General features: G+C 39.9%; 1 protein-coding gene across 2 annotated transcripts in view; it reads left to right on the top strand.

Moving 5' to 3' along the window:
• The window catches only part of adcy9a (adenylate cyclase 9a), a 35041-nt gene extending 13625 nt beyond the window's left edge, over positions 1-21416 (top strand). The window contains exons 2-11 of one of the 2 annotated variants that reach the window (XM_086034217.1): positions 5679-5869; positions 7334-7438; positions 7559-7833; positions 8513-8615; positions 10659-10876; positions 12708-12867; positions 16376-16518; positions 17006-17035; positions 18896-19178; positions 19797-21416. In XM_086034217.1, coding sequence (XP_085890343.1) covers positions 5679-5869; positions 7334-7438; positions 7559-7833; positions 8513-8615; positions 10659-10876; positions 12708-12867; positions 16376-16518; positions 17006-17035; positions 18896-19178; positions 19797-20792 — 2504 coding nt within the window. In that variant the 3' untranslated portion in view covers positions 20793-21416. Of the gene's footprint in view, positions 1-5678; positions 5870-7330; positions 7439-7558; positions 7834-8512; positions 8616-10658; positions 10877-12707; positions 12868-16375; positions 16519-17005; positions 17036-18895; positions 19179-19796 lie in introns of both variants that reach the window. The other variant, XM_086034216.1, reaches the window with a different exon arrangement.
• The last annotated feature ends 5787 nt before the right edge of the window (positions 21417-27203 follow it).

Genomic DNA, 27203 nt, shown 5'->3' on the forward strand with positions numbered 1-27203 from the left:
TCGTGTTAATGCAGGAACGTTTGAATTTTTGCACAAAGGAAATCTGCTTTAACTCTTGTGTAGCAATGTGCGAGTATCAATACCAGGTATTGTATCGGGCTGATGCTGGCCTTACTTCAATGTATCAAGTACCTGCAACTGCCACTGGATAGCTGTATTTTATTGTATTTCATCTTTAATCTATAGTTTTTTTAAATTCAGAATAGGTTAAAAATGAAATATTTATCGCTATTAACTGTTATGCAATACTTCCATAGTGTTACATTTTCCAGCCATATCAACCAACCGTATTTTCCAACATCATAGTGTCGTGCTTAACAGTTAATTTACACTTATTTATTTTGCACTTAAGTTTCATTTGACATATTGTCAAACTCAGGGAGTTTTTAGTTTTATTTTGCACTTGGCTAATTTGTTACAAATTAATTCTAAATACAGAGAGAGTTGTTTGTGTTTTATTTTGGATGTTAAATCTATATTGGTGAGTGACTGTTCTGCCTTCTGTCAGAAATAAGACAAAGGTCTTACTTTGATCAAAAGTGCTAGTGGTATCGGTTACTTGGCGAGTACTCAGGAGTTGAGTACTCATACTGGCATTGGTCTGAAAAAAAGCTGGTATCCTACGTCCATATTGTTGTGGTGATGATGGCACACAAAAGCAGAGAAAAAATGCCAAATGCTGGTGGAGTGTATTTGCTTTTGACTCTACCACGAAAGTCCTCGTAATTATTAAATGCTGCATATGACCTGTTGCAAAATACAAATTATTCGAAGAGCTAAAATTTAGAATAGAAATGTCTTTCCATCTGTGATTTCTTGAAGCTGGTGTAACGTGTTTTCCTTCTAGATCAGATGTGTCCAGAACTCGGTCCTCAACGGCCGGTGTTTCGACTGTTATCCATCTATTCCCGTTGCAACACACCTGATTCAAAAGCTCATGGTTGTTATCGAGCCTTTTCAGAGCTTGCTGATGAGCAGATCATTTGAATCAGGTGTGTTGCAGCAGGGACAGATGGAAAACAGGCAGGAAATCGTCCTCTGAGGACCGGAGCTAGACATGTCTGTTCTAGATCCAATATCACCAACTGTCGTCTTCGGATGAGACCACTTTTCTGTTTCCTTTGTGAATGTAAATGTACTGACTGAGTTCCCAGTAATAAGATCATTGTTTCACCTGTCACTCGCGTCCTGTCAATCGTGAGTCGTCGTTCTCTTGTGACATTCGGCTTAGTAACATCCTGTATACCACCTATGCAGCCAGCACAAGAGATTTCAGGAATTTAGTGACCAATATAATCACAGTTATCATAATTATCCCAATACTGATCACAAAAATAGGTAACAGTAATGTCAACATGATGGCTTGGTGTACAACAGATGAGTGAAAATATTTGACTTGTTTTCTGTTTAAAGGAGAAGTCAACACAAACATTTTTTTTTCCAAGAATATGTTCCATGCAAGTCCACAAGTTGAAACATGGCATTCTGTTAAATATTGCATGTGTGGAATAAGAGTTAATCCACCCGTTTTTAGCCATCTCAGGGGACGGCCATTTCGTCACTTCTGTCGAGTGAAAATGGCATCACAACTGCTCAGGGCTCACAGCTCAACTTCAGAAAACAGGTCAGCCGTAATTGGTCGTTATCTGAGCCCTGAGCAGTTGTGATGTCATTTTCAGTCAACAGAAGTGACAAAATGGCCGCCCCCACAGATGGCTAAAAAAAAGGTGGATTTTGCTGCTTTAACTCATGCTGGGAACATATTTTTGAAAAAAATATATCTTTGGGTAGATTTCCTCTTTAAAAGTTATTCCTTTCTATATTTTTATGAAAGTCTCTCAGGAGAAATCATTAAAACCATCTCTATTCACGCCTCTAGACCTCAGTTTAAAATGTGCCTTGGCAACAGAAAATACGGTAATCATTTGGAAAATTATTTATTTATTTATTATGAACTCAGACAACAAAACATTTCTCATTTGTAATTTGTTTCAGTGCAAGTGCGATATGTGCATGCGTGGTAGTCAGAAGTTAGAGAGTGTGCGATAGAATAGTGTTTTTCTGAGGTGCGTGTCCATGGTGTTTATGATCTTGTGGTGTGCATGTGGAATTTCACGGCACAGTTATGCTTCCTCTCCATTCATTCTTTTTTTTCATTCATTCTTTTCTTCATTCATTCAAGTGATAGCATTTTATGAACGTCAGTGTGACTTAACTTGTGTGTGGATGAAAGAACATTGTTGGCTTGTTTTCGAATAAGATATGTGGGGCAAATATAATGGTGCAACATTGCATTACTTTAAGTGAGTCATAAAAGGAAACGTCAGTTTTGTCTGTCGGTCTGTCCGTGTGTATGTGCATGCACGTGTGGGTCAGAACATGGCATTCATTCAGTGAGACAAGCAGATGATGCATATTTCCTGTAGATGGGTGTCTTTTGCCAACAGTCATGTCATCTTGGTGCATGTGAGCTGTCCCACTTTACATATCAGTACACAACAAAGCAGTTTAAGTAATGCTTTTTACAAACATTTTTGCATTATGCTTACTATAGAGGATTTTTGCAGTAATGAGGATAGCGATTTGGAAAATGCACGGTTGGTTGTTTAGAATATTTGTATTTTTATTTTATTTTTAGAATGAGCACCTCGTTTCACCAGATGGACTCCTTGCGTGTGATCACGAGCCAATTGCTGTCCTGAGGTTGTGGTATTTTGATATGCGCATTTAAATGAGTCATTTCTAAGGGCACGGAATGTTAGAATGACAGCAATTTTGACTCTTTGAAAAGTTTGCATACAAACATTGTCAAAACAATATCATATGACAAAAACCCTTAAAAATTATGGAAAATAATGAACCCCCATTTGTGATCATTTTTATCCCCACCTGCAGTACATAAAAATCCACAATATTGAGTAAGAGAGACCATTTAATCACATATTTTATATAGTTTTACCCCTCCTACCTACCCAGTTTAAACAAAGGTGCTTTTGATTGACCCCGATAACAAGTTCAACTGTGGTTACATTGCGTCTGTCTGTGTACTGTAGGTGTAGTTGTAGTAGTAGTCCTGTCTCCTCCATCCAGCCAGCAGGCCACATTCAGTCCAATGTATAGTTAAGAATTATTGACCTTTTTTTTGTACTGGTACTACAGAACCTTGATATGATGAATAATACAACACCCGTGCACATCTGCAACCTCTAACAAAGCTGCATATTGAGTTTGGCTGGCAAACCCAAAACTTCAACCGTAACTATAACAACAGTACTTGGAGGTCAGTTGGCTGTCCTGCACGAATCTACCAGAGCTGGGCATTTTACAATAAATTGAGCGTCCGTTATTCGTCATCCGTCTGCAACATGAGTATCCTTTCGCCGTCCGCTATACGCCTTTTTTTCCGGGGGGTAAAAATAGTACCCGTCTATAGGCCGGTCCGCCTCTATTTTTAAACGGGCGTCTGTTGCCAAGTCCGACTAAACTTTCACTCACCCCCACATGTGACTGTCAGGCTCTGTTTGATGGGTGAAATGGAGTCAAACATCAATAGTGACAAAATTTGAAGGGTGAAGAGCACCGGAACAGGAAGTCTGGCAGACACAAGGGGTAAAAACGGTTTCTTCTCAACAGATATACTCAAGTAAAAGTAAAAAGAATGTTGCATCAAAACTACTCTGGCAAATACAATTCATCCCAAAAGTTACTTGAGTAAATGCAGCGGATTAAATGTAGTGCGTTATTACGTACCTCTGAACATCTGACAGTGATCACAACACTTTTATGAGTTTTAAGTGTATGTCTGTCTTATGAAAGGAGAGGTTTCAATTGTGAGAAAAGTCCTTAAAGCCAAAGTATGACCTGCTGCTGGTACAAAAGATGAGAATTTCTGCCCAGTCGACTGCTTTCTGACTAAGATAAAATTGACTTTAGTCACGCATCAGGACTTATTTTATTTAGGAGGACAAACAAGCGGGACAATGTGTGGGAACACTCAGTCATGCTCATTGGTTCCACAATCAACAATTTATGCTGTCGTGTGTGTGTTTTTGCAAAATAGTACCAATTACCACAAAATCAATGAGATGTGTTAAGATGTGTGTGGTTGAATTGGGTAGATGAGTGTGTTAACTTGATTTGGAAATTAGCAAGACAAATGACTTTAATGATTTTCTAAATGGTAGTGATGCTCTCCAGAGAATGTAATAGGTAGCGGCTAACCACACACACAAACACACATGTGCAAACACATTTCGTTTCACTTTGTTTGTTTTAGTAAAAATGTAGCAAATATACTCGAGTACACAAACCATTTCATGAGCACACCCACTCAGCATCTGACTGACGCACATGCTACCACATGTGGATCCACAGAATGTTTGTCACATCTAAAACAGGCCGACCCTTCATCAAATATGTTTCATTTGACTACATTTATTAGATTTACAATTGGGAAATGGCTTTATCTTTTTTGTTAGGGTTAAAAAGTAAAAATGAAGCAAGTGAGTACACTAAATATTTTTCAAATGTCAAAACGCACGCTATATTAAAAAAAATGTACAAATGTACACATGACTTCAAGTCAAAGTGAAGTCGAGTCTTTTAGAAATGTTTGCCAAGCAAGTCGCAAGTCAAAATCGGCAACTCCAAGTCATATGACTCAAGTCTCCCACCTATGCTATTGGCCATTTAACCAACATGCAGAGCTGGGCATTTTACCGAAAAATTGCGGTCCATTTATCGGCTTACACCTACAGCTGGGGTACCCTTCTGTTTGTCCGCCATTTTGGTCGGCCGGACCAAATAAGTAATCGCCTCTCGGCCGGTCCGACTATCTACCCTCACCGCGAAAATAAGCGATTACATACACGGAAAAAAATAGATGTTCTACTATGCTTAGTCCGACTATTTCCGATCCATCGTTTATCACCAACAAAATGGGTGTCCGTCATAGGCGGATAGGCGGAGCACTCCGTCACATAGGCGGTATGCCCAGCTCTGCCAACATGTTTACACATCTCAGTCCATGGTGTGTTTTTTCTTAATGCGCACAAAATCTAATTTCTTGTTTTGGGGACAAAATGTGTGTGGCTCTGTTACTGTTACTCTTACAATACTGGCACTAAAAACCCAGAAAGGTTACATTGTGTAATATAAAACTAAGCTCTAGCTGATCAATTTGTCAAGATCTTTGCACTTCAGGATTAATTTGTCACTTTGTTACCTTTAAAAATTTCAGAAATTAAGCAAACCCAAAATTTTTCAGCTGATACAGATCAGCTGGAAATCATATGAATCCACGTATGCCAACATGCAGCAATTTTGGTGTATGAGCACAAAGGCCGTCTATTTTGGGTTAGTAGTGTGTATTTGGACAGGCTGATACCGCACTAATCCACTGTTTGCGTATTTCCTTGTTGGTCCTACAGTGGTGTGAATGTGAGCTCTGGGATGATGTGTAAACAGACTTAGGGAAACAAGCAGTGTTGCATTACCACCTGCTTGCCACGGCTGGTTTGAGTGTTTAAGTATACAGTAGTACCACAAATGTTACATCAAAGGACTCCAATACACTCTCATGTAGTCACATCTTTGTGGCTTGTTTTGATTTTTCTTTCTTGTCAAATTGAGTAAAATTAAAGTGGTGATAAAATATTTTTTTTCTTGCTGCTTCTCAGGGTTGAAAACTTACCTGATCTCAGGAAGGAAGTTAGGACAAGATGTGCAGTGCGGCTATTCTCAGCTGGGAAATGACTTTGTTGGGATGAGCCTGCCCACCTGTACACAGTGCCATGCTCCTGAAATCATCCATGGGGGAGTCCAAGATGCTGAACCCTTGCTGCCCAACCAACCGCCTGACAAGACTGGGGTAGGTCCCAATAAAAAACGAGTACAAATTTGGCCATATGTTCCCATTGTAGTTCTATCATCAATACCATTCTCATTAGGGCTGGGAAAAAATATCGTATCGTGGTACTTTTTATGCTGATACTAAGTATCTATACGCTGATGAAGTATCGATACTTTCGATACATTATGTTATGTTCGATTGAGTGGGTTACGTTTTGATTCAATATGGTACGGCTGTAGCTTTTGTGTGCAACAACATGTAAAAGTTCTGCAAAGCCCAAACTATCCAAATCAATTAAAATCAAAGAAACAACAAATGATCGGCAAACCGTAGGGCTGGGAAAACATATTGTATCGTGATGTTTCGTGATAACGTGATACCAAGTTGCGATATGTTGATGAGGTATCACGATACTTTTGATACCTTACGTTAAGTTATGTTTTGCACGTTCTATAACATACTTTTGAAACATTTTAGGTCTTTAAAGTTGAGCTTTGTGAAGGGAGTTTTGTTTATTGCACTCCTATGTACCAGGAACAGTTACCGTTTACGCACTTTTCAATTTCGCATCATAGCTTGTGAGTCCAAATTAACACTTTATGCCTCATTAGCAAATTTTAAAGTTTTTCCGCTCCGATGGTAGACGGTCCCAAAAAGCTTCGCTGATCTGGACACACTCGCGCTAACGTCACCTACCGCGGGTTGTCAGGAGGTTGAGGCAAGCTCGGTGCTACTTACCTCACACCAGCTCGCTAGCAACGAGCTTTAACTGACTAGCGGCGGCTAAATTGTCAGCAATCATTGGCTCCGTCGCGGCAAATAAGCTACACTTCTGACAAGTATCGTTCCCATTCTGAAAGGTTAAATGTTCACATTTTGAAATAGAATCAGCCCACATTGAACCATTTTTTTTCGGTGTTGAGATCTGTTCTCCTCAAGCACACACCCTTATCATGCCAGAAACGTGTCATAATGCCTATGTTGCAACCTTCAAATTGAAGGCAATATACCTGAAAATTTAAAAAGTGAGCAGGAGGATGTTGAATTCATGTAATCATTTTGGACTGTTTTTTTTGTACATAATTTTGTTGTTGCATTTAATACATTTGATGTTTTACTTTGTATTGTTTCACCTCGTTTATTTCCTATAATTACAGTAGCTTGTATTTTTTTCCTGTGGTATTTGTCTGTGTTGTATGGGGCCTTATGTGTGAAAAACATTTACTGTATTTAATTCTTATATACTAGTGTGGTCAATAGACCTAATGTTACTTAGCCTATTTCCTAAACCTAAAATGTTCCCAAACATAGTTCAGTTACCATATTCGTCTACATCACACACAGTTGTTGTTGAAAATTATAACCTGAAGCTTCATCTCAATACAACACAACATGTTTTATGACCCACACTGACCAAAAGTAAATAAAGTCCTGAAACCAAATTATTTACATGTGAAGTTAACTTGTTCTGTTCTCCAGCAGCCGTGTGCTTCCCGCCTTGACGTCATGTCTTCAGTGGCAGAACAGCGTGATGAAGTGACTGTGCTAAACGGCTGCCAGGATGAGCGCAAGATTAGCAGTGCTAAGGTGCCGCACGCGCACAAACGCGCTATATCTGCAACGGTGAATGTATCTGTCATTCCTTCAAGACTACATCCATCATGCCCATGTCTTTGCATCCGTATTCTCTTTGTCGTCTGTCTACAGTTCCTTCCTGGTAACAGCCTCAGGACGGCCAACGGCCTCCTAAGCCCCCCACTGGATGATGCAGTGAGGGCAAGTCAGAGCTCTTTGTGCGACATGCTCCAGGAGAAAGAGAAGAAGACGAGCACAAGCACGATGACCGGCGCCAGTGTTGCCATGGCAGTTGGCGCTGGACCACCGGGTACAGGCATGGAGCACTCTGCTCTTATTCAGCTGCGTGCCAAGAACTTTCGAGAAAAGAGCGACGCCCACTTTGTCGATGTTATCAGAGAGGACAGGTGAGCAAGTGGAATTTCTCAACTACCGATGCCAGTGAGGCATGACTTAATTTGCATAGCAATGGTGAAATATTCTAAATCAATGTCATTATTCTCCGCTTTTAATATTTTCACTTCAGAAAATAAGGTCAGTCTTAGTAGGAGTGATCTTATTTTTCTAGCGTTGGAGTGTACCCCATCCATCCATTTTCTATGGCCCTTGTCCTCTTTAGGGGTCACAGGTGGCTGGACTGGTCACCAGTAATCACAGGGCACATATACACAAACAACTACGCTTATAGACAATTTAGTATCTTAGATGACCCTAACATGTTTTTGGAGTGTGGGAGAAAGTTGGAGTAACCGTAGAAAACCCATGCAATCATCAGAACAACATGCGAACAAATGATTCAAGATCTCAACTGTGAGGCGGAACTGCTAACCATTATAGGTCGTGCTACCCAGTAGTAGGCACACTTTCCGTGAAAGAAATGTCCAATTGCAGGCCGCAAACATATTACCACTGATTTTAACATTATACACTGTGCTAACTACTTTCTACATACTGTAAACTACATAGTGATAATTACCAAAATCATGGATCTTCATGTTAAGTTTCGTGTTTTAAATATTATTCATGGTGTTCTATTTTCTCTTGGTTGTATATGTACTGTAGTTGGTATTTCTCTCCTGTTTCCAGTTTGATGAAGGATTATTTTTTCAAACCACCCATCAACAAGATCAGCCTTAACTTTCTAGACCGACCCCTGGAGACAGCCTATCGCAGCAGCTACAAGGACGAGGTGCAAAGCCATCACATCACACATCGCTATACACACATCATTTTCCAAGACATGGAGAAAAGCTATGAAAATGTGTCAGTATTACAGATCATCTCCTCATGCAAGAGAGTTTTGTGGTTGTTTTCATGTATTTCCAAGTAGAAGGCCCAGTAGAAAGAGGCCATGATCCTCCAAGTAGCTTGCAAGACATCAAGTGTGCTGTTTCGCCAGTGTTACTAAATAATATGTGCAGTCTTTCTTACACCTCTATTTAGAAAAAGTCCAATGTTCTGTGAGAGTTTCATATTTAGAATTCAGGACATGAGGGCAAAATAATGCCTTTTGACAGAAAGATCCCTAATACAACACGGAGAAAATGATCAATTGTTGTTTTCCAAAAAAATATAATTATTAGGATGTTACAAACTGTTTCATGATAGTCTTGTATTGAGACGATTATGCTGCCAGAGAGAGCTGCCAAAGCGGAAGTTAATGCATTAATGCAGCTCAGCTTCCCATAGCTGAGTTGATGTTGTTCGTCTTCAGACCACATCAAGTGAGAATGAAGAAAGACTGCTGCTGCTCGCTTGTAAAAGATTCATTAATTGATTAAGCTGTCCTTATGGCCACCCCTAGTCTGACATCTGACAAACTGGTGGTGTGAACTGAAAGACAATATAAATGTATGTATATATATCTGTAATGGTTATACTGTACTAGATATCTGCACTTAACATGTATCTTGTTTAGCATTGTTTATTAGACAGATCATTGTTTATTTCAGTCAGATTATCTCTTTTGTCTCTTAACAAAGCGAATGCAAGCGTATCACAGATGCCATGTTTTTTTTTTTTTTTGGTTTTAAACATTTGGAGGTTTGACCTCTTTAGGTGTCCTATTTCCAAGCAACCTTGAAAGTATCACTGAACACAGCGGTTGAATGGCCTATTTTTAAGTTCCTAATTTTTATTTTTAAAATGTACAGTGGTGTCTTGTTATACAAGTGACCTGAATTACGGGTTTTTCGAGATAGGAGTCATCAGTTGGAAGATTTTTCTGCTTCGACTTGGGAGCTCAAACTTGAGAGACATGCACTGTATGGTGGCAGACAGCCCAATTTTACTCACTTCACAATAAGTGGCAGTTTAGCAAATTCATCAAAAAGACGCTTCAAGCAGCTTAATGTCACTCCTCCCAGTTGAAGTTTACTGTCATACTCAACAAAAAATAGTTCATCATTCATTTATTATTAGCATTAGATCAGCCACATGACAGTAAGTTTAGCTTAATGCTAACATATATGGAAAACTCAATTTAATTAATTGCTAGCAGTTAGCATCGACTGTTGTTGTTTTAGAAACCTTTGAGCAATGGATATGTGATATTATATTATAGGCATATATTCTTTGTACTCTGTGAAAATAATAAACAAATATTACAGTATTCTACTGGGTCACTCACAGTAGTGGTAGGAGAATGTTCTCCTTTGTTTATGGCCACATAAACACTGTATTTAGTGTTTTATACTGTACAGCCTCCCGGAGGCCAAGGCAGGCACAGTACATTCTATTGGATTGCAGCATTAAATCATTATGCACAAACTGTTTAATGGTTTAAATTATATTTAATTATATTGGTACACTGTATTTTAATAAATTATAGTATTATAGAACATTTTTTGCTTTCTAAAAGCACAAACACGTTTTTTGTTTTTGAGGGGGCTGGTACAGATGAACTCATTCAGTACAATACCTTTTCAGACCCAATTGTGAAATGACACAAATATGTCATTGGGATAGAATGAGTTAATGACATTTGCATTCATGTCAATGGGAAAAGATGATTTGACATCCGAGTGTTTTGAATTACGAGTAGTGTACATACAGTATGATATACCTGCATGCGTTTTTCAGTCAACATACTTGAATACTGTTAGATATGTTTTATATATTTCGGTATTCATAAAGGTCATTGATATACAGCGAGGAAGAAAGTTTGATGTTTGACGCGGTGAAGCTTTCAGAGAGAGTCAAACTACTCACTTCTCTCACTCTTCTCCATTAGGTGAAAAACCAGGTCCAAGAACAGACCTTTGCAAGCTGCACGTTCAGCTCTTTCCTTGACGTCCTACTGAGCTGTTTTGTCTTCTTGGCCCTCACCCTGGCATGTTTCCTTCCCCCACTGGTGAGCTCAGACACTGTCGGCCCCCCATCTTCTGCATCACTTGCTGTGGCCCCCTTGGCTGGCCTGTTGGAGCTGGCCTCCTTGGTGCTCTCAATACGGTGAGCCCCCTTAAATACAGTAGTTCAGGGGTCACCAACATGTTGCCCGCAGGCACCAGGTTGCCCCCAAGGAACATATGAGTAGCCTATTCTAAAAATAAGTTACTTGTGACGGGATATTGTGCTTTTTATAGAATGTTGTAGAATGTTGTACAAAATATAAAGACTGCCAGAGATTTACAGATATGGTTATCAGTTGTTGCATATTGCCATTTATCTGTTTCCTAATTATTGTGAGAAATCATTAACATGATTGGTGTCTTCACATAAATGAATATATTTAAATATGAATATTAACAAAATGATAATATTATTAGGGCGGCACGTTGGTCGACTGGTTAGCACGTCCACCTGACAGTTCAGAGGTCGTGGGTTCGATCCCGGCCCCGGCCTCCCTTTATGGAGTTTGCATGTTCTCCCCGTGCCTGCGTGGGTTTTCTCCGGGTGCTCCGGTTTCCTCCCACATTCCAAAAACATGCATGGCAAGTTGATTGGATGCTCTAAATTGCCCCTAGGTGTGATTGTGAGTGCGAATGTTTGTCTCTGTGTGCCCTGCGATTGGCTGGCAACCAATTCAGGGTGTCCCCCGCCTACTGCCCAAAGACAGCTGGGATAGGCTCCAGCACGCCCCGCGACCCTTGTGAGGATAAGCGGTATAGATAATGGATGGATGGATAATATTATTAAAGGTCATTTGAGCAAATGTGTTATTTCAGAAGTGTATATCAAACTGGTAGCCCTTTGCGTTAATCAGTACCCAAGAAGTAGCTCTCACTGCTAAAAAGATTGGTGGCCCATGCATGTTGGTATGTTCTTTCACTTTCTGTTTGATTGTTGTGATATCTTGGGTTGACAATTAAGGCACTTCCTCAGGTCCAGTTTGATATTTTAGTAAGACAGTTATTTGCTTAACACCAGCCTCCACCATCAACGTACAGCATTTGTGAGTAACGAGGTGAATCACTGTTATACACACTTGCATGCTAGATCATCATCATATGTGCTAGACATCTTCTGTATTGCAGTGCTACAGTATTTTTATGAATTTTAGGAACCTTTCTTAGTGTAAGCAACACAAATACAGTTAATAAAAGGTCATGTCCGTGAGGAAAGTTCATCCCATTTGAGAATACTGTACCATCTGCTGCTGCTAACCAGTCAATTTCAGGGCACATATAGACGAACAACCATACATACTCACACAGTTTAACCTGCAAAGAACCTAACATGCATGTTTTGGAATGTGGTAGGAAACTGGAGTACTCAGAGAACACCAAACTCCACACAGGAAGGCTCGGGGCCTGCTTTCAAACCCCCAACTTCAAAGCTATGAAGTGGATGACAAGTGCCCAACCACGATTCTGCCTGCGTTTCAGTGGATGGCAAAAATTACTAAATGTTCTTTTAGGTGTATTCACGGTGTAGGCTTGATTATAAGTCTTGACTCAAAGCAATAATATTAAACGCAGTGAAAACAATGTTTAGGTTAGTCAGAAATCTAGAATGTAATCTCAGGATAAGAAGGTGCAATAATAATTTAAATGGATTGTGGAAAAGGGGAATTACCGGTACAGTATATGTTCTGAAGTGTGAATGATCACAGCAAAATAAAAATTGGTTAATGTAGAAAAATTGTGTCTTTGACATCACACAAAACAAAGAGCAAAAAGATTTTTCCCCTCCACATGACAACCCTGCAAAATGTTAAAAAAAAACCTTGGCTTAAACCAGTCTTATCCAAAAAGTGACCAAAAACAAAACGAAATGTAATTTTTAAAATGTTTTTATAACAAACATACCTTTTCTGTGAATGACATTTCCTCCCCTGTAGCATGGCCTTCTATTTGGAGGAAGTGATGAACTGTACCCGCTCCCTGCTGCTGGTGGTATCTGGCTGGGCTGCTCGTCACATGATTGGGGCCGTGTTGGTCTCCCTACCAGCTGTTTCGGTCTTGTCCCACCTGACCTGCGGTGTTCAGCTACCTCTTCAGGTAAACCATGGTGATCTAAACGACAATATGCGTGCCAAATGACTACTCAGAACTAGACTTGAACATGTGGGACTAGAGAGTGAAGTTACAGAGATATGCAATATATATGCTTTTATGAATGGTACCTTCATCTTTGGGAGATTTTATTTTTTGGTGGTTAGGTAGGTGTATAGATAGATTATCACTTTCTCTACAATTCACATTTCTCAACATATTCAACTTTATTAATATTGTACAAACCCAATTCCAATGAAGTCTGAACAATGTTTAAAATGTAAATAAACAGAATACAATAATTTTCAAATCCTTTTCAACCTCTATTCACTTGAGTACAATACAAAGACAAGATATTTAGTGTTGAAACTGATACATTACATTTTTTTTTTTTTTTTTACAAATATTTACTTATTTTATATTTGATACCTGCAATACGTTTCATAAAAACTGGAACAAGGGCATGTTTACCACTGTGTTACATCACATACATTAGTATTCACGCTCTTTTAGTAGTACTAAATTAGTACAAAGCCACGCTGTTGTAACACATGCTAATTGTGGCTTGGCGTTGTTGAGCTGAAATAAGCAGTGATATTTCTAAAAATGACATTGCGTAGATTTCAGCATATCATCACTGTCCTGTGTAAAACACTTATGTTTATTTATATATTTTTTTCTGCCCTATTATTTACGTTAATGGAGTGTATGTGTTACAGACATCCCATTAACGTGAGCATTTTTAAAAAATGACGAAATTGGACATTCAGTTTTTTCACAGAACAGCGACGATATGTTGCTCCAAAACTTGTATGTACCGTTAAGCATTAATAGTGCCTTCACAAATCTTCAAATGACCCAATGCCATGGGCACTAACACACCCACATACAATCACAGATTGTACACTTTTGAATTGCGCTAATAAGAAACCAGACTGTCTTTTTCCTCTTTAACCCGCAGAGCACAACGCGCATGATTTCTAAAAACAGTTTAAATGTGGACTCGTCAGACCACAACACACTTTTCCACTTTGCGTCAGTCCATCTCAGATGAGCTCGGGCCCAGAGAAGCCGGCGGCATGTATGGGTGTTGTTGATATATGGCTTTTGCTTTGTATGGTAGAACTTAGTAACTTGCATTTGTAGATGTTGTGACAAACTTTACATAATGCTGCCATACTAAGCACAAACTAAAGTGCAAATTACAACAATAATACAAACAAATCAGTAGCTTTTCCCCTTCCAACAAATCACTTTGTTTCATGAAATATGACATGTAAATGTGGAATGCACTTCTTATTGCTTCTCAACTTATCATATAGACATCTAAATAAATACATGTAAAAGATACATGTATAAAAATGAAAGCTTACCAATCTCCAGTTAGTGACATCACACACGCTAAGAGGGTAGGAAAAGTAAGGTAATGCCTCCTTATGACGAAACATGTTTCTATTTCAACAATGGATAAGCGATCACAGGCATTACAACTCTTTGGCGTCTCATTGATTAAATGTGGAGAAACATCTTTTCATTGGTCTTTGGGTCCATGCATAAATCATACGGCTGAATTTATCCTCTTAATATTTGAACACTTGATAACTTTGCATGGATGCGTGTTAGTCATGGGTCAAACGCCGCAAACTATCGTCTCCGTGTGTGTGCTCAAACATCAGAGGCATGTAAATCGAGGTCAACCCTTTTCTTGTACACGGGCTGTACACATCTCACAGCTTACAGACAGACACTTCCACATACCCGCTCCAACATACGACAGCAGCCAAAGCATCACAAAATACACAACACATGTACTGTATATAGTCAGGGTTTATTTTTTTCACACGGGGAGGTTTTTATTATCCTTTTATCCTATCCTATCTTGTGAGACAGAAACATCGCGGTTTATCAAAATACAATCATATTGCAAATGCCTACCTATAGTTTGTAGTATAAATGTATTTTTTCAAAGGATGGTAACTAACCCTAACCCATTAAAGGCTTGTAAAGTGAAAGTAAATGTCTCAGATGAAAGAGTTGTGAACAATCCTGTCAAATTTAAATGATTATAATATTGGCAAGTATATATGAGGGCTCAGAATCTGTTCTTTCTGCTCTCAATCAATCACGTGTATTTATATAGCACTTTTCATACACGAAAATGCAACTCAAAGTGCTCAGTGTGAGCATGTCCTCTGTATGCGCTGAAACCATGACCCGCTTATCTGTCAATCAAATACCACTACTGTACTTCTAGCATCTTTCCTATGCTGTCACATACAGTACATGTTTGGGCCGTGGAAATATATCCATGTAGAGAAGGGGTGTCAAACTCATTTTTGTCATGTGCAACATCATAGTTTCCTTTGGAGGGCTGTTATGACTGTGAACCCAAATAAATGTATGATCGCCAGAGGCCCTTTTTTGCCTGTCCGCTCTCCGTCCGCGACCTGGGTACCCTTCCGTCCTCGTCCCTCTGTCCTTATTCATGAAATCGTCCTCCGACTCCGTCCATGCTCGTCCTTTTAAAGCGGTTCCGTTCGTACATTCCGCCCCCCACACCCACCCCCCGTCCGGGGCAGACCAACGGATGTCCCAGCGACAGAATGTCCACCTCTGATGATCGCCATATTACATAAACAACAAATTGATGGATAACTAGGTTTGAAATTGGAGGCCAGTAAAATGTGTTTGGTCAAATGTTATTACATTTATTTTAAAAGGAGGATTAGTATCCAACAAATGCTTGTAATATCTCAATGTTTTTAAAAGTAAAGACAGTTTTCAATTTTGGTATTTTAGCAAGAAAGATAAAGCCGATGCACATAATTTGCTTTCGCCGGCCACATAAAATTATCTGGCCCTTGGGCCTGTGGCTTAGGGCCTCAGGTAAGGTTGCTGGAATGTATGCCACGGAGTCACCGCAAGACTTTCCACGCCCCGGCGAGAGGCGCTAGACAACAGCTAGCTCACGAGCTAACAGGCTCATCCGCGGTGTCACCTCCTCGCTTGGGTGTTGTGTTGGTGTGTAGGTCCACTGAACACAGGCACTAAAGGCATGCATCATTCAGCCTTTGGCTCACACTGCATGTCAGATATTTCTTCTTACTTCTTGGTAAATATACCCCCAAGGCTTTCCGTTCCAACATTTTATGGTAGCCTGAATAACACAAAATACGTAACACAGCATAATTTAAATAATGACATGAATTCTATAATGGGAAGAGGCATTTTCTGGGGTGTAGACATAGCTGGTTAGCTATCTGCATGCTGTAGTGGTAATAAATAGACAGAGTAATATAACTAAGCAACATAGTTGCTGGATAGCCATTTATACAAACGAAGACGCTCAGTTTCTTATACAGTATAGTGAGGGAGTGGGGGTACTCAGTCAGGACTAGCAAAATATCTTCAAACATGTATAATGTACTTAGTAACACATCTCTGAATTCACTTTACAGGGTCTTTAAGAGGTTACCAGTTGTTGAAGTTGAATTCCTTTATTGTCCCCCTCTAGCTGACAATGTTCCTGTGCTGTGCCACGATCATCGCCATCATTCAGTACTGCAACTTCTGTCAACTCAGTTTTTGGATGCGTTCGGTCCTGGCCACTGCTTCTGGGATCGCCATGTTGCTGTTGCTTTATAGCCCCTTGCACAGGTACAGGTGCATACTGTATGCTTGTGACAGTTGTATCATGCCTACTGTAAAAGCCAAAGACTAAGAAGTTTAAAGAGGGCATTGCGTGTAAAAGCCAAAGACTAAGAAGTTTAAAGAGGGGATTGCGCTGTCGTGGTCGTAGAGGAGGACATGGATGAAAGAAATCAACTTTTCCCTTGTGCATGTAGGCTGTAATTATGAAAGTAGTCCAGCTAAATGTTTCAGTCAAGCTACCACTTCTGCTCAGCTAAATTGTGTAAAGTTTTGATTTAAAAGCATGGAATGTTTCTTTTTGGAAGTCTTATCAGTTTATCTCAAAGTCAAAATCTTTGTTGTTTGTAACATGTATAATTCCATATTGTATTAGTGTCCTAGTTTGTTTGGACAAACAAATGTGTGTGGGGCGGGGTGCGTGGGTGTGTGTGTGTGTGTGTGAGAGAGAGTTACGTGACTGCAGTTCTGATTGACAACACTTTGTCTCTTTCAGCTCCAGTAATAACAACTTACCAGTTCATGGGTGAGTGTCTCCATGGTAACAGAGTTATATGATGGACGAGTGACATTTCCAGGGTCAACAGGCGCAATGCTTGCTTTTTACAGTTTTCATAACTGCGGCTTTCAGCTGGCTTTTACTCAGTCTTATTATTCCGCCCAAGCCCTCTGCCCTTATCACTCTCCCTGTGCACCAACAGTAATGGCTGCTAAATGTCACTTGTGTTGGTAACGACTGCGCTGTTGATCTATCCAACACATCCCTATTGGTATAGTGTGGTACACTTGAGACAGCTGAGGTTCCTGGCCATTTTCACAGATTTTTGTGTTTGTCTTTATCTTTTCAAGAGTATGGTATTGTTGTTGTTATCCTTTCGGCTTTTCCCCTCAGGGGTCGCCACAGCGAATCAAGTGCACGCTCGATTCGCATCATCGATTTGGCAAAGCATTTTACGCCCGATGCCCTTCCTGACGCAACCCTATTAGCATGGCACACACACAGACACCATCACTGAGCGGGAATCGATCCCACGTTGCCCGCACACAACTCGGGCGCGTGTACCGCTACACTATCAGTGACTATTCAAGAGTATGGTGTACGTGATGATAATTTATAAAATAGTCATGAAGATGATATGACAAAAAAACCACCTCAATGTTAATAGGTCTTTGTATTGAATGTATTACAAAAATAACTTTTCACAATTTGGTGACAATTAACTATGATAAAACACTCCCTAAAACAGTACCGTTTAGCATTTACAAGTTTGAAGTAGTGTCACAACTCACTGAACTGTACTGACTCATTACTTAGTTACTCACCGACCACTTATGGGTTTCTCAGGGACTCAGAGGAAGCTTGTTGTTAAACATGCACATAAAAATATATGTCCATAAAATGAATTCAGTTTGCTAGGGTACGATTTGAAACAGTAACCTCAAACCTGGCTTGAATTTTCATAGCAGGTTGTGTGAACACCATTGTGATAGCTTTGTCAATGTTCAAACAAATTAATCCAGAGCTGAAGTTGCTCAGAAGTGTGGATTCTCTGTTGATTGATCAATTTGGGTTTAGGTCCACTGTTGGTACTCCCTAACTTTGCCTGCAAGAGTTCACACAACCCCAGGAACCTGAAAACTTTTATCGGTTGACAATTGGCTTGATTAAAAAAATCAACCTTGTGTGATTTAAGACACCAGTTATTCGCATATTTACATTGCAAAAACGACAACTATCACCCAACGGCATGATGCCATCTGCGCCCATCACCGAGATAACAGGACTCAGCTGGTCAAAACAAGGCGCATGCCGGTCACGACATTTTCATCCGTTGCCGGGATTGTTCAAAACAAAAGTTTAGTAGGCATGCCCAAGTTGCCGCATCGCCCAAACAACACAAAGTATTGTATGGATGTCCCGCCTTTCCCGAGCAGATCACATTGGATTAGTCCCAGATTGATACTGTGGAGAACTCGTTTGAGTGATTCACATATTAATCTGTCTCTTTCCAGGCTAGGTACCCCCAAAAAAGATGCCCAAAAATGGTACGCAGTTATGTTGTTACCCATGTTGGTACCTTTCTGACAGTGGAAAACCATAAAGTGATTAAGTTAACAATGTTGGTGAATGAGTTTTTTTGAGGTGTTCAGTGAGAGCAAAGAGAAAGATGTGTGAGAAGATGGATTCAAGCTACATCTGCGAGGCTTGATATTAAATTGGATTGTATTTTTATAGCCTTCTCAAAATTATACTTTGCGGCGTGATATTGAATTCTTCCTTTAGTCCTCTCAAGTCTTCTCGACAAGCTTTATCCATGTTGTAATTGTTGAGTTTGAAGTAGTCATTTATGACTTGTTTATGATTTCCATGTATTTTGTCACTCAGATCGAACATCTCCATATTACGAAATGTTGGGTCAAGTTCACAATCAGACCGTGACCCTTCTCTAAGACCTCATGATCTTCTGGTGCCAGAAGCGGTTCTTGCCTTCTTCCTGCTTCTTCTCCTTGTGTGGTTCCTAAACCGGGAGTTTGAGGTCAGCTACCGTTTGCATTACCATGGCAACGTGGAGGCTGACAAGCACCGCTCTAAGATTCAGACGATGCGGGACCAGGCAGAGTGGTTACTTGGCAACATAATCCCCATCCATGTTGCTGACCAGCTCAAGGTTTTTGTCAAAAATGTCACACAAATATGTTCAGACATCATCTTATTGTTTTATAGTTCTTCCTTAAAGCGGAAATTAACCCAAACATATTTTTTTCAAGAATATGTTCCCAGCAGGCCCACTAGTTGAAACACGGCATTCGGATCAATACTGCGTTTGTGGAATATGAGTTAACCAGCAAAATCCACACGTTTTTAGCCATCTCAGGGGGCGACCATTTTGTCATTTCTGTCGACTGAAAATGACATTACAACTACTTAGGGCGCAGGTAACAACCAATCATGGCTCAGCTTCAGAAAACAGGTCAGGCGTGATTGGTCGTTATCTGAGCCTGAGCAGTTGTGATGACATTTTCAATCGACAGAGTTAGGGTTAGGGTTAACTCTTATTCCACAAACGCACTATTTATCAGAATCCCTTGTTTCAACTAGTGGGCTTGCATAGAACATATTCTTGAAAAAAAATATGTTTGGGTTGACGTCCTCTTTAAAGTCCAAGACTTTTTAACCATAATATCACTTTTCATCAGTGGTTATTAGTTATATTTTAAGAAATGAAATGTTCGTGCAGTAACACTTCTAAGGACAAACTTCTGATACTTTGTTTAATTGTCCCTAGGTAACACAGAGCTACTCCAAAAACCATGACAGTGTGGGCGTGATCTTTGCCAGTATTGTAAACTTCAGTGAGTTCTATGAGGAAAGCTACGAGGGTGGGAAAGAGTGCTACCGTGTCCTCAATGAGCTCATTGGAGATTTTGATGAGCTCCTTCGAAAACCCGAATTCAAGAGCGTGGAAAAAATCAAGACAATCGGCGCCACATACATGGCGGCATCTGGACTGAATGTCCAGCAACTGGCGGAGAATGAAGAGGTCTCTCCGCACGCTCACCTGAGAGCGCTCTTCAACTTTGCCCTGGAGATGATGGGCGTACTGGACGACTTCAACGAGAACATGCTGGGCTTCGGTTTCAAGCTCCGCATCGGATTCAACCACGGGCCGCTGACGGCGGGAGTGATCGGCACCACTAAGCTGCTGTACGACATCTGGGGGGACACGGTCAACATTGCCAGCCGCATGGACTCCACTGGCGTGGCGTGTCGGGTGCAGGTGAGCGAAGAAAGCCACGCAGTGCTCAGCGCCATGGGCTTGGAGTTTGATTACAGAGGTACTGTGAATGTGAAGGGAAAAGGCCAAATGAGGACCTTTCTGTTCCCGAAAAATGGGGAGTGTATGTGCCCAGATCAGCAGGAGCTCAGTGTCAGGGTAGGACCCTCGCCAGCGACATCATTGACTATGTCAGCTGTTGCCCGGGCAGCGGCCCCCCAGCCTCGCTCCTCTCCGTCCACACTTTCACCACACTTACCATGTGCAGTGAGGCCCAAGACCATCTCGGCTTCGTCCGCAGAAGCGGGGAAGGAAGGCTACAGGGACCCTTCACGCCAAGCTGCGGAATCATCCACCAAAGACCATCACTTCCTTTGCAGCACCTCTGACCCTGTAGCCTCAGAAAGTGCACAAGTGCCCCCTCAAGTGCAGTCGAATGGAGAGCATATTGGCGAGGGGGCAGATGAGCTAACAAGACTCAATGAGGAGTTTTATGCCCGCCTCTGATCCTCCTAATCCCCCATCCCATTTTGTTTAGGTTTTTTTTTTTTTTTTGTCCCGCTGCTGCCCCGAGCTGCTATCACTCCAGGGCTGGTTGCTGGTCCAGACAATATGTCCCTCCCTCTTGACAAGTCATGAAGAAGAGGAAAATGGTTGAGGTAAAAGAGGAAAAATTGCTAGTTACATGTTGAATGAAATTTAATGTTGCAGTAGACTGAACCTGTGTTGAGCACAGTAGAGAAGAAGGATGACGGGCAAAAGGGGCAAAACCATAGATGGTTGTTATTGTTTTTTTTTTGTTTTTTTTTGTCACATTGTTATTAAGTGCCTTCAGGACTAGAACAGAACAAATATGAATACCGAACAAAGTTTTAACAATCTTTGTGAGTGTGAGTGTGTGCGCGTGTGTGTGCGCGTGTTTAGCCCATAACATGTAGACTGCCGAACACTCTGTGGTTTCTTACACGACACTTTTATTTTCAGTGCAAAAAATTAACGATAGTTGTGCCATATCATCCTAACTTGAACTTGATCTTTCTTAAAGTGGAAATCAACCCAAACAATATGTTCCCAGCATGCCCACCAGTTGAAACACGGCATTCTGATTAGTATTGCGTTTGTGGAATATGAGTTGAGCAGCAAAATCCACCTCTATTTAGCCATCTCTGTGGGCGGCCATTTTGTCACTTCTGCCGACTGAAAATGACATCACAACTGCTCAGGGCTCAGGTAAGGACCAATCACTGCTGACCTGTATTCTGAAGCTGAGCCGTGATTGGTTGTTATCTGAGCCCTGAGCAGTTGTGATGTCATTTTCAGTCGACAGAAGTGCCAAAATGGCCGCCCCCTGAAATGGTTCAAAAGGGGTAGATTTTGCTGCTTAACTCATATTCCACAAACGCAATATTAATCAGAACGCCGTGTTTCAACTCTTGGGCCTGCTGGGAACATATTCTTGAAAAAAAATATGTTTGGGTTGACTTCTACTTTAAGCAGTAAAATCCACCTGTTTTTAGCCATCTCAGTGGGCGGCCATTTTGTCACTTCTGTCGACTGAAAATGACATCACAACTACTTGGGGCTCAGGTAACAACCAATCACGGCTCAGCTTCAGAAAACAGGTCCGCCGTGATTAGTCGTTATCTGAGCCCTGAGGAACTTCGATGTCATCTTCAGTCGACAAAAGTGACAAAATGGCCGCCCCCCCCGAGATGGCTAAAAACGGGTGGATTAACTCTTATTCCACCAACGCAATATTTATCAGAATGCCTTGTTTCAACTAGTGGGCTTGCATAGAAAATATTCTTGAAAAAAATAGGTTTGTTTTGACTTCTGCTTTAAGGGAAATTAATTTTAGATTCCTAATAATAGGTGCCAATGCAGCATTACAGGTTAAGCAGGGAACTATGGGAAGAATGAGGGAATTACATGAAGCAGTGTTAACTTTTTAGATGTATTCTACTTTGACATGAGGGCTATAATACAGTATTCACTTGCGGTCACGTTTTAAGAGAATATGCTACAAAGCAAGCTGCATAGATTTGATTTTGTTGGAAATGCACATTTAAGCACAGGTCTTGCACAATTTTTTTTCCTCGACCACTTGTTTTTAGGAGTGAAATAGTTCAAACAAAATGTATTTTCTCTCACAAAGTAAAATCAGAAGCACAATTTTTTTTTTCAATTAGGGCAAAAACATTTCAATTAGGGCAAAAAGGGCAAATGGCAAGAAGGCACTTTAACTAGACTTGATACTGTGACCCAAGATCTTTCATATGGGCATGAAATACTCACTCGTTTTGGCCTGTAAAATGGTTGATTTAAACTTGAACTCATTGAAGTTCAAAGGTAACACACACAAAAAAATCCACTTATTTGCAGTCTGGCTAAATCAGCAAAAAGTCAGAATTCGAACAAATTACACCAGCGTATGCGGGGAAAAACTCTAAACCGTCATCTGCTCGTGCCTACGCAAGTGCATGGGATTGAAAAGATTTTGAGTGGAGTGGAGTAGTCAGTACATTAAGTGAGGGACAATCACTGCGTAGACAACGATTGTTCACATTGGAGAATCAAAGCACAGAACAGTCATTTATTGCCTTAGTCAGAAGGGGGAAATGACACTTTGGTCAGTTCGCCTGTTATATTTATTCAATATTTCAGTGTTTTCTCCATTATTCTGTGTGATTGTTGTTAAACGTGTGGGACACAGCCTCTTAATTGAGGGGGGCTTCTACTGTATCATTAGACTTCATATTGTGCCACTTTAATTGTGTGATCTTTAGGTGCGTCATAGCCTAAATTAGTTGATTGTTTTGTTGTGCCTAAAGGTATGAGTGTATTTGTGAGGAGTTTGCTCTTCTGAATGTATGCTAGAATGCTGAGAATAGGTGGTTATATGTTCAGAGGGGAAACCTGCTTTTGTGCAAATTTATCTACGTTGCTTTTGATAAATGAGGGTTTTACAATTTTTCCACCCTGCATCAACTGCCCGCCTCGGTTATCGGGGCGGCGCCTGCATCAAATGAAGCACTTGCTTTCTTTGATGCGTGAGAGACTTTTCTTTGAAGTCAATAATGCAGATATAATCGCAGCAATGAGGCACAAATGGAAATCATTCTGCCACAGGGCCACTGCTGAACTGATATAACTAGTAACATGCATTGATAAGAGGGTCACTGCATCCATGGTGTCTGACAGTCACTTTAACACAAATACACACTCCAAAAAAAGGTTGCCTTTTAATTCCATACATTTGTATCTTTAAAAAATACATTTTGAAATCCATTTTGTGTATTTAATTTACATAATACAATTGAGTGGAACCAGTTAATCTGAAAATATTCATTTAAGTCACTGCTGGTCGTCAATATACAGTAATTAAAAATGCAGAATTAAGCAAACTGTTCGAAATTAGTACATTTTCCCTTGTGCACTCCAAACTACTACTAGTGCCTTCTGAACAAAATACTGTATAGGCTACATCAGTGTGTAGCCCGCGGTTACACATCACATCATTACAATGCAAGTAAATTTCTTTGCGGTATAAAAACTTTGGAGATGCAATCACACAAAGTGCTTTATGGTTTGGAAGCCTTGTCTACTTTGCTTATTTTCTCACTGTCACTTTTCATCAACTTTTAGCCTCTCAATACAATTACGATCAAGCAGAATGAGAATATCAGGTTACAGGATCATTCTGCCTCAATTTAATTAAAGCTGCAGTGAGTGTTGTGTCAAGTCTCTTGAATGAGGAAATTGCACAGCTGTGTGTCAAAAATTGATTTTCAAATATTTTCATATATTTGCTAAATTTGTTATATGAATTAAAGTATAATATACGTCACCAAATCTTTCGGGATAGAAGACAAACATGTTTCACAGAGCCCGACTTGGAATGAACCCTCAAAAGCAGCTCCTGTCTTTTTTCCCCTAATTTTTCTGTTTTGTTATTTTATGGCTGTAAAGGTGTTACGATTAGGTAACGAGCTAATATGTGCCTGGATAATAACAGAGCTAAATTTTGAACATGTCTGGTGGGTGTTATGGAGACATGGCAGTATCTTGACACCTTGTTTGATACACAGTATGTTTAATTGGATTTTTGCACCTCACCGTTCATTTCAAGCGTCATTTGTTTGACAGTTGTTTTGAATGAGAGAATGTAAGTTATTAGATAACTCTGCAAACATTGCAACACAGAGGATTCTTCAAGTCCCTCAGTTTTGTTCATTTAAAGGACACTATTGATTGATAGTGTGTAGTGCAAGAGCTGTTTTGCAGAACAAGTAAAGTAGCCTTTGTTCAATCCTCCTCCTCCCTCCCAAAAAACAAATAAACAAAAAAACGCTTGTTGCATTGAACATATAAATAAGGCATCACATTTTCTTAGGCCAGCAAAATAAGGAACAAGCAAAATCAGCATTTTGCCAGCACTTGTTAAAACCAATGCAAAAAACACAATCTCAATCTGTCAAATGGATGTGAATAATTAACCCTTAAATTCTGTGTATTGTTTTTTTTTTTTTTTTTTAGTACACTGGGGTAAAAATGAGAGCTGTTTGACAACGATGCTTTTTCCTTTATGCGTTGGTTTAATGCTCATGAGATGTATTATGTATGTTTTGTGCACATTATCCATTCTATATCAACACATGATCATTATCTGTACACATTTTGCACAAAGCACTCAATGTTTGTACATATGCAATCAGTTTGTCACGTAATTGTTTTTATACATGAGCATGTGTTCGATTTTGCCATAAAATTATGAAAAAGAGACACCTATTCTCACACCTGATGTAATGTGTGCCTATTTGAGTGTGAATGTCATGATTTTCATTACTCCTCATTTTTCAGTATGATCGAAATAAACCTGCAAGCAGACTAAATTGTTGTGAACACTGTATAAAGATGTTTTTTTCATCAATTATGAGCATTGCAGCTTTGTTTATAAGTGTTATATGATCATTTAAGGGGAGGTCAACCTCTAAATTTCTCCGTAAAAACTCTTTACATTAATGTGTTCCATGCGCTCCCATTCGTTTAAAGATCTTATTGTGATTAATATTGCGTTTGTGGAATATGAGTTCAGCAGCAAAATCCACCCCTTTTTATTCATCTCAGGTGGGGGATGGCCATTTTGTCACTTCTGTCGACTGATGATGACATCGAAGTTGCACAGGGCTAAGATAACGACCAATCACGGCTGTTTTCTGAAGCTGAGCCATGATTGGTCGTTATCTGAGCCCTGAGCCACTTCGATGTCATCTTCAGTCAACAGAAGTGACAAAATGGCCGCCCCCTGAGCTATCTAAAAATGGGTGGATTTCTCATATTCCACAAATGCAATATTATTAATCAGAATGCCGTGTTTAGACTAGTGGGTCTGCATAGAACATATTCGGAAAAAAAATATGTTTGGATTGACTTCCTCTTGAACCGGACGTTTTGAGGTTATGAATGACACGGTCACGCGGTCCAATAAGACACACGGTTAACACCATACTTACTGGTTTTCGTTTGATTATGTTCATGGCCTAGAAGTGTTTTTATTTTTTTTATCATTATGACTTTACTACTGTGTTAGTGTAGGTTATTGATAAACTGTGGCATGTTCCAACTTGCATACAAGCTAGTAAAGGTAAACATGATGTCTTAAAAAAGGAGAAAAAACAACAACAAATCATTGTTTACACAAAAGACAACATGAACGTCATTAAGTAAATGTGTGTAATGTCCTTGCCGCAGGAGTAGAACTCTGTTGTAAACTGAGGATCTGCATTCCAGTCAGACAGGCTTTTATTTGGAAAGTAACATTTTCATGCGCCTGAAACATTATTTCAGTAAATGTGTCCAAAATCAGTATGCATCTGTACTATACAGGGTTCTCATGAGGAACATATTAGAAAAGAGATCTGTGCCAAGATGCAGCATACTGTAAATAGTAGCCATATTTTCTGCAACAGTAAAGACCTCATTTTACTAGTTTCTTTTGTTTTTTTGCATGTGGTTGTCATGTTCATCATCAGTAAGGTACTCTGAAAGGAACTTTGATTGTGTAATTATGTTTAAAAACATCAAATGCATGACTCACAAAACGTTACGAATATTATGCTTTCAGGTGAAATTTCAAGATGGACCTAAAATGCTGGATAATCTTTAGAGGTGAACATAATTTGATCCCAACACTTTTGACATGTGCAACTGCTGAATGTTGCGGTATCTTTTGCATCTCTTAAGTTGAATGGCAAAATTCACGCAGGTGTTTAATCTATGAAACTTTCTAAGGATGTGCACTTTACTTTACTGCCTTTCTGTGACTCTCCCATTCTCTCTCTGTTGCAAACTGCTGATGACATCCTGAACTGCTGAGAACATCCTGTTTTAAGCCTCTCAATGGCGAGGTGTTATTGTCAACAATACCTCGCCATTACAAATCCAATTCGTTGATCAGTTGTTAGGTGTCGTCTTGGTCCGGTGATGTAAAAATGTAAACAGCATTATGACAAGAATTGTTTAAATACCACTGATAATTAAACCATAAACGTTGATTGGTCCTTGTACTGGATCAAGTGCCTGTTCTGAATTTGGTAGTGCAAAACGAGGTCAAATCAAGTCCTCCTCTAAATTTTATAGTGGATTGTGCAGTTTCATCCTGCAATTTCACCTGAAAGCTGAATAGCCAAACTTTTTGTGAGTAATATTAATGTTTTCAAAGGATCATTTTTGACAATACACTTAACAATAACTTAAGCTTAGCCAAAATATTAAATGCGAGACACAGACGAGCGGCAAGAGTTGGGCACCAGTGTTTTAAAATGTTTTCGACCAATTAAGGATCCCAGGTGACTTGTACATACTTTTTTTTTTTTTTTTTTTAATTTTTATTTACTTTTGGACGGTACTGTAGCGCCG

This window comes from Filicampus tigris, chromosome 6 (assembly GCF_054856515.1).
Source record: "Filicampus tigris isolate MCC_2025a chromosome 6, RoL_Ftig_1.0, whole genome shotgun sequence".
NCBI lineage: Eukaryota > Metazoa > Chordata > Actinopteri > Syngnathiformes > Syngnathidae > Filicampus > Filicampus tigris.